We start from the raw sequence: 8998 nt of genomic DNA on the forward strand, positions 1-8998 counted from the left end.
ATGCTCTAATAAAGACAAATTTTATTATTATTATTATTTTTTTTGGGTTTGATAGCAATTAATAACAAACCTCATAAGTCATAACAAGATATTCTTAAATATTTAATAAAATAAAAAAAAATCTCTTGGTCCCCAAATAAATAATGGGACAATTATATATTTTTAATATTTGTTGTCCTTTTTTCGCCCGAGTGTCAATATCTCCCGTCCATATAAATAATATTTTAAATCCTCATTTTGTACACACAATCACGACACAGTACGTGGGAAATCACTTCTTCTTCTTGGGAATTTCAACTCTCTCTCTCATACACACAAAAAAACACACACACTCTCTCTCTCTCTGCTCTCATCAAGCAAAAAAAGACACAAGACAACAACAGCAACAACAATGGCATCTTCCACCGCCAAGGTTTCGTTCCGCATAGTAATGGTAATCCTCTTACTCCTCGTCCTCTTCTACGTCGGCCGCCCTCTCTACTGGAAAATCTCCGCCACCGTCCACGACATCCGCCACAACAAACAGACCGTCAAACAAGGTACTCCTCTCTCTCTCTCTCTCTTCCTAAACCAAAAAACGCCACCGTTTTTGTACCGCATTTTCGTCCTAACAAAACGCTTCGTTTTGGGGGGGTTTCTACTTTCTATTCTTGGTCCAGGTCTGTCCCAGATCGTTCTCGAAGCTCAGAAATCTGTCGGGTGGTACCACGACGAGTCCGACTCGGGTGTCCGTGAAGACCGTGTCGCCACGACACGTCGTTTTCTCGGTAAGCTTTTCTGAAAAAAAAAAAAAAAGAATTATATATTTATATTCTAAATGCTTCATTTTTGAGGTTTTTACTATTTATGTTGGGGAAATTAATCAGAATTGAATAGTGGGTTTTGTGTTACAATGGTAGATCTGGTTGTTTTGGTGGGTAATAATGGGACAGTCTTTATGATTTGGGCACCAAGAACAAAAAAAATGTTGATTTAGGTTTAGTTATTATTATTATTATTTTTTTGAAGCATTGTAATGTTTTGATAAGGAGAGAGGGTGTAATGGTAGAATTGTAACGTTATTATATGTAGAATGGATGGATCTATTGAAATTAAGAATGTGGTATGAAAAAAAAAGTTGATGAATTTTGGAAATTGCTTGGTTGGGTCTCAGATTTTTTCAAAATTTCACTGTGATCTTTCTATGTTATATTAGTCATGTTTTACTTGCGTTCGGGTCGCTGTGATATATTAAAATTCAGAATGTGGTATGAAAAAGTTGATGAATTTTGGAAATTGCTTGGTGGGTCTTGACTGTGATCTCTATGCTATGTTAGTCGTTTTACTTGCATTCGGGTCAATTGTCTTTAGGAATTAGGATTATTCTGTCACCAAAAATAAAGAAAAGTAGAGGGAGTTAATTGAACCTATAATAGCACCAGAATCTAACCCACAAATTATGAGGTTATGATGTTATCACTGTGTTTTGTTTGATGGTAAAAGTGGAAGTAATGAAACTCAGTTTTTAAATTTGTTGGACCTGGTACACCTGCTCTGTTATCATGGCCTCGAAGAATTTTATATTGATTAAGCTCATTTCACAGCTAAAACAATTGCTCAATATAGGGTCAGGTATTAATAGATTGGTGGGTCTAGAGGAATTCTCTAACAAGTGACTAGGGTAGGTTCTGTATGGAAGCCATTAATTGCAATTGGTTGTGTCAATATTGTTGTCTCCAATACAACTGGAATAGTTTCCATGCATTGGGTTGAATCTGATTCTGAAAGAGAAGTTAATAAGATTGAAGGAATTCTACTGAAAACTTGGATGTGGGTAGATTGGTCTACTCACTATGAAATGCATATATGCCATTATAACTGTGAAAATCTTATGGAAATGATCTACTCACTACTCTAAAATGCAAATATAACTGTGAAAAGTTTGTTGAGAATTAAAATATCAACATTTCTGTATGTTAGAGTTCAGTAGTTGTTATAATTGCATAATGAGCATAATCCTTTCCAAGAGTTAAGTCTTAGGTGTTATGGTACTTGTTTTTTATCAGTCTTTTACATGAAATTTTTTGTTGAAGAGGCCAGACGGGTTAAAAACTCACTGAACAAGGTTTGATTGCGTTTTCAAAATAATTAAGGGGTTAAGATCTTATGTGCCACCAAAACGATGTTGGTGTTGGTGTTGGTTCCCCTCCCCCACCCTCTTCTCCCTCTTAATGGCCAAATTTGTCATGGTCACAAACATGGATAGAATGATCATTTTGAAAACAGAATCAAATTTGGTGAATCAAAATGAAAATTCTCATAACTTAAGAGACCAAATTGAAAACAATTTCTAACTTTAAAGGTAAAAAATGTAATTTAGTCTTTTGAATATTATCAATGGTTTTTTGTTTTCATCATTGATACATTATATCCTTGTTTAGATGAAAAGATTGTTTTTAATTATGTTCCTGTCAATAAAACATTTTACTTTTATTTTACTTCTAGAGAAGACAGATCTAGCTCAGTAGAGCACTAAAAGAGGAACACATTCTGTGTTGTACAGTTAAATTGCATCATATTTACTTAGTGAAATAATCCCTGGTCTATATGTCAAGTGTGTTTTTGAGTAGTTTGGTTGGGTGGAAAAGTGAGATGATAATGGAAGATAGCTTGATATTTTCTCTTGTTTAGTAGAGTAGAGAAGTGGGAGAGAAAGAGAGATGGCTATTTTCTATCCAGCTCCACTATGTTCAATGTTTTCAAAATGGGAGGAATTGGGAGAAAAAATGTCTTACGTAGGTGATTTGACAATCTAATCCCAATAATTACAATCATCATTCATGTTGCATGCTCTTTAAAGTTCAAACACAGGTCCATTATAGTTTTGTTTGTGATACTTAAAACTCTCGTGCTTAACTTTGTAACAAATTCTTTTAACTTCAACGGAATATGGTGAGGTGGCAAGTTGTCAACATCATTTGCTGATACAAAATTTTCAAAAAAAGACCATTTCGCTTGTTTCTCTCCCATAAGCCTTCTCTCCTCTCTTTTGCTTCACATACTCTCTCTCCCCTCTTTCTCTCCTTATCTCATTCTTTGTTAGATTTCAATTTTTCTTCTTCTTTTCAACCAAGCTCTCACCCATACCTTCCCAGATTTGGGAATCACAATGGATTGGCATGGATGGGTCAATGGTGTTGTGAGTGTGGCCATTTGTGTGAAATGGTGATATGAGTGCATGAAGGGTCTCAGTGGTGTGCATGTTGGGTTGAGTTTGGTGATTTAAGGTGTTATTATGGGGGTTGTCGTGAATTGCCGTTTGCTGTGAGGGTGAGCATTTGGGAGTGTTGTGCAGTGGTCGGTGATATTGATAATTTGGTGTTGGTGAATTTGGGATTGAAATCCTTCCTTCCATCGATGTCGTTCAATTGCTCTAAGACTTGATGGACCCTAAGGATGTGGAAGATGATGACAAGCTCACTAGGGTTTTGGGCAATGCACTGGTGGAGAACAACGTACTGGGATGGTCGGTTCAGAATCTGGAGCAGTTGAACATTTGAATTTGAATAAGATGGCAAATGACTAAGTGGGTTCTTAGTAGTCTGGCTATCTATGGTAGAGAAGAGGGAGAAAAGAGATGATAAGGAATGATCTCACTGAGCGCAACATTTCATGAATTATGTTGACAATTACAGCTTCTCTCTTTTTTTTTTGTTAGCACAAGGGAGTAAGTCTCACAAACGAAAACTTAGGCCTTAGTGTACTTCCATGTTTTAAACTTTAAAGTCAAAGAAAAACCACATGGGTGGTAATTGTAATTATTCCCCAAAAAAAAAAATCCAATGGTATGTAATAGAATTTAACATAAGATGCTTTGTTTTCTTTAAACATGAATAAAAAAAGACCAATTGGTGAGGATTTGATAAGCAATTGATGAACCTTAGGCTTGCTTATATCTGCAATTTGTCAGATTCGACTTCAAACAGGTTGTAACTTGTAAGTGGTTTTCAAACTTGAACAAAACTTTAAATTGGACTGAAAAAAGTCTATATTAGCTGCCCACTTTACTGGACGACGGGTTGGTCTTACTGTTGTTGTTGGGCTAAAAGTTTGCAAAGAATTCATTTTCTAGGGCCCAATATGAGTCATTGCCGGGCAGTAATTATTGTACTTTGTATACTTAAATAATTTTAAAAAAAAATTAACGGATACTCTAAGGTATTGATTTAAGAAAAATTCAAAATTTTCTTTAAATGGTTTATTAACAATTATTCTGAAAATATTCATTAACGTTGCCCAATAATCAAATAATAATAATCATTTCTGAATTCTTAGTGAAACATGGGTTCAGCTTCAAGCCTGAGGCCTGAGAGTGCCTTATCAGTTTTTTTCTAAGAGAAAACAAAAAGAGCTTTGGACTGGGCCCAGTCGCTTGCAAAGTTTATTGGAAGTATGGCTTGGGCTTGAACTTTGGTTGGTTTATAATGCCCATTGAAGAATCAGCTTTAGCCCTAGTCATTATAATTTTGCTAAATTATTCTGCCCGTTCCAGTTTAAACCTGGAAGTCACTGGGTTTTGTTTCAACATTTTAAATTTTGTCAAAATGTGAAAGTAAGGCCCACCCAACAATGAGTTGAAGGAAAATATAATCATGCTCCCTTATTGTAATTTGAAACAATGGATAATATCTGTAATTTTATAATAATTTCATGTTTATGGCTACTTTCTCTCCTTTTCTTTCTAATTTGTTGAAAAAAAGACCCCAATACAATGTATGACTTTGAAATCTATGTAGTGTGTAATTGTCATCTCAAGATTCTCAACATGTGTAGGTGGTGAATGTATATCTTGTTTCTGGTGTATATAGCAAGTTTTTCACAACACGTGGTATCTATAGCTTAGAGTTTGTTTATTTTGTTAAAACTAAAAACTTTTTGCTGAAAATATTGTAGATAAAATTAAAAGTTAACTGAAATAGTAAGTAAAATCTATAAATAATACCAAAAAGTGTAGTGAGATCCATGAATAGTAACAAGAATAAGCTAAATAGAAAAATGAGTTGACTTTTTAATTTCGAACCAAACACACACTTACTGTATACACCGGAAACATGATATCTTTTTTCGTGTAGGTGATGTCTAAAGAAAAATTATTTGACTGTTGAGTTGATACCACATTTCCAATTCATATATTTTGTTTTGCTGAATTAAAGTTCTATTCCATGTGTATCATTGTCGTCATCATCATCATGTTATTTAGATTTGAATGCTCAACAATAATGTGCTACCGACTGTCCGAGGGATGTCTTTTCATACCTAACCATGAAGCTTGTGTGAGAGGAGCCTGAGATTGACAACAATAAATTAAATTGTCACATTTTTTTTTTTGGCCATCATTCTCTCACTTTCTGATCTTATTCTAATTTATAAAGGTCAAAGTCGGAAATGAAATTATGGACCTTCGGCCAATAGTCATTTACATCAATGGGTCCTATGGGTCACTTAATTTGAACTAACATCTTCTCTACTATTCATTGAAACTTTGAATAGTCATAGTCTCATAACTATCTTAATGGACCCTTGGGCCCTGAGAGTGCCACAACAGCCACTAAAATTAAGGGACCCCCCCTTATCGGAATAGGAATATTCTCCATTTGACACCTCGAATAAAAATAATTGTCCTAATGAAACTGCACCATTGTTTTTTTCTTTTTGTTGTCTGGAGCATGTGGAACAAAGGGCAGAAAGTCCAACATCTTTGTATGTTGCTTGGTACCTCCTCTGCCTTGAAAATGAACTTTAGCATTCAGTTCAAAGATTTGGGGAGAAAAAAACACAAATTGCCTGTCTTGTACATTTCTCTGAATAAGATAGAAAACGTGACAGCAAATTAGACGTTAGAAAAAGAAAAAGAAGAAGATAATATTAGCAATTTAGATGGGTTGAAGAAAGATACCTCCAAATTGACTTGCATCTAAATTTTTTCGAAGACAAATCATGATGCAGCCTTGCGAACGAAAACCTATTTAGTAAAGACTAAAAATTAAGAAAGGGGATTCAAATTTTTGAACATATGTGGTAGAAGAGGATAGCCATTAAAATTGTTAAAAAGAGAGAGAGAGAGAGAGAGAGAGAGAGAGAGAGAGAGGATAAAATCATGACGTGGCCTTGTGAATGAAATTTTTTTTAGTAAGACTACAAAAACTGAGCTAGGCAAATTCAAAATATTGACTATATGTGGTATTAGAAAATAAACATTAAAATTGCAATAAAGAAAAGAGAGAAAAAAAGGACAAAAGCATGATGGAGCCTTGTCAATGAAACCTCCCCATTTTCATTTTTGGGGGCTAATACAATGAAACCTATTTAGTAATTGGTTGATTGTTTTAATAAAAATAGATTGCCCTAAAGAGAGAGAGAGAGAGAGATATATATATATATATATATTGAAAAGTGACCTAGGACACTACAAATTTAATTATATAATTCTTATAAATTGATACTTTACTATTCATAATAAAATAATTCAAATATTTATTAATTAATACTATATCAAATTTTAAATATTTTATTTTATAATAAAATTTGTGGTAATTTAAACTGTTTATATATGTTAGGGTAAATTGCAAATTACACTTCTAAAGTTTAGGAGTATTTAGATTTTATACCTTGAAGTTTTCGAATTTGGGTTTTACTCTCTTGAAGTTTGGGAGTGTTTGGATTTTACACCCTAACGATTTAGAATTTGGATTATACCCTCTAAATTTTAGGAGTGTTTAGATTTCACTCCCTAAAGTTTGGGATTATTTGGATTTTACACCCCAAATACTGAAACTTTAGGGTGTAAAATCCAAATATCCCCAAACTTTAGGGGGTAAATACAAATTCTGAAACGTTAAGAGTGTAAAATCCAAACCCTCAAACTTTAGAAGGTAAATTTTAAATTCTGAAATTTCAGGGTGTAAAATTCAAATACCCTCAAATTTTAGAGGTATAATTTGCAATTTACCTGTATTTTAACACATAGCATTAGCATGACCAGTGACCACAAACACCCTTGTTCATAGTCTGGCTTGTACGGTACTTGGAAAATCATTTGCAAGTCTAATCTAAAGTGGAATCTTCTAATTCGCACTTTATCAAAAACGTCAACATTAGATTTAACATTCAGGTCTCCCAGTGAAATTGAAATCATCATTGCTTAGCATCATAGCCAGCATCTTCTTCAGTGACCAATTTTTTGTACGTTTCAATAAGAGAGATGCATTCTTTTATCAATGGATTGGTCAAATTCTTATTTTACCTTTTTTTCTGTTCTGAAAAAAAAGATCTTTGATTATTATATTGGTGCAGTCTCAATCTTGCAATTAGATTATTAGATAAATCAAACCAATTAGGGCTACTTTTGGGGGCCTTCTTGCCCTAAACATGTTAATAAAGTGGTTCTTTAACTTTAACCTGCCTCTATTAGCGTAAAATAAATTAAAAATATCGTTGAATATTGTGGGATTGGTCCAAAGAGCATGGTATCCATACCACCCAATCACCCAAGTGAAAGGATATTAAAAAGATACACTTCATACTAAGTGTACGTTTTAGGAACAATTTATTTAACTTTTTGCTGAAGTTTGCTAAAGTATACTTATATTTTGAAAAAGTAAGAAAAATTAAGGTTTTAAAAAACTGTACATAAAAGATAAAAAGCTAAAAACTGGCTTATAATCTAAGGCTAAACAGACACTAAATATCAACTTTTGAATGAGTTATTTTCTCTAACTCCCATGTCTCTATGTTTAGTGTCATATATTTTGTTTTGTTCATAACCGGTCTCAAATTCGGAAAAAGGAAGGGTTGCGGTAGGTTGACAGCTAGCTTAAAATTTAGTCACTCTTTTACAAATGAATCCAAAAATGATATTCATTAGACTGTTTTCTACTATAAATATGGTCAATCTTAATTAATATGTTAGAGGATCTATAACCAACCCCAAAATCTTGGGATTAAAACTTTGTTTATTGTTGTTGTTGTTGGATATATATATGTGTGTGTAGGGACACGAATCTCTAGCGACCCAACAACGATGGCGTTGGGCTCGCGCGTGATGGATCCCTCACAATAAAATTTGTAGAGAGTGGGCTTGAAAGGCTAGGGTTGGGACACGGGGCGTTAGTTCAGGCCGGACTTTAGATGAACCAAAACAAGAAAAGGCTTTAGTTTTGATAGCCAGGCCTTACACCTTTGTAACTTGAGAGATTTGGCTCCTCGGATCATGTCCGAGGAGCACTAATGTTTTCTCCGGTTACCCGACGGTGGGTTTTTCGGGGTGATGCGCATATATTCTCCGGGCATTCTCCCTCCTGAAGTCTTTTTTCTCAGGAAGTGGGACGGGATCCCTTCCTTATTAGTTTACCTTTCCTTTTATACTAGCCTACGTTTGTTGTCCCTCGTCCACGTGTAGGGTCGATCTTTCCGGGACAGATATCTGTCCCATCAATCTAATCCCGAAATTGTTGGAGATGATCAATAAAGCCTAAAAATCCGGCTCTGTTGGGTGCAGTGTCATATCAGTGAAGGGTATTAAGGACAACTGCCCCAAGATATTTTCTGATCTCTCAAGCTAGCTTGTACTCCACTCTAATCCGGGAGACTTTAGGTCTGCCGAGGACTAAGCTGTCCTCGGCGGTATCTTCGGGCCACCTTGGGCTTCCTATTTTTGGACTTGGGCCCTGGCCTCTTTTAGTTTGGGGCCTGTGGACTCCCCATAAGCGAGCGAGCCGGGCTCCTAAACTATTGGGCCACACAATAGCCCCTCAAAACCCTGCTGTCCAACGTCTTGGTTGGAAAGGTGGGTTTTGGTAATACCGAGCCTTTATTGCGGCTCATTTAATTCAGCCATTGACCAACGTGGGCGACTCTTCGCCTTCCCGAGGAATGCGCCGGTCTACAGGACATTTCCCTCAATTTACGCGCGATGCGTTTATGCCGTTTGGTTATCCGAAGCGCGCCTTCAATGTCTTCC

At 35.3% G+C, this 8998-nt stretch overlaps 1 protein-coding gene across 1 annotated transcript; it reads left to right on the forward strand.

Annotated features, from left to right (window-relative positions):
• Positions 1-248: 248 nt before the first annotated feature.
• LOC126689202 (uncharacterized) lies at positions 249-1134 on the forward strand. Its single transcript, XM_050384289.1, has 2 exons — positions 249-539; positions 660-1134. Exons 1-2 carry the CDS (start codon positions 392-394, stop codon positions 779-781), a joined length of 270 nt encoding a protein of 89 aa, XP_050240246.1. The 5' UTR covers positions 249-391; the 3' UTR covers positions 782-1134.
• The last annotated feature ends 7864 nt before the right edge of the window (positions 1135-8998 follow it).

Source organism: Quercus robur, chromosome 6 (assembly GCF_932294415.1).
Source record: "Quercus robur chromosome 6, dhQueRobu3.1, whole genome shotgun sequence".
Classification (NCBI taxonomy): domain Eukaryota; kingdom Viridiplantae; phylum Streptophyta; class Magnoliopsida; order Fagales; family Fagaceae; genus Quercus; species Quercus robur.

Coding starts and splice junctions, on each gene's coding strand:
- LOC126689202 (XM_050384289.1), top strand. CDS start 392: ATGGCATCTTCCACCGCCAAGGTTTCGTTCCGCATAGTAATGGTAATC. Junction 540..659: donor CAAACAGACCGTCAAACAAG/GTACTCCTCTCT, acceptor TTCTTGGTCCAG/GTCTGTCCCAGATCGTTCTC.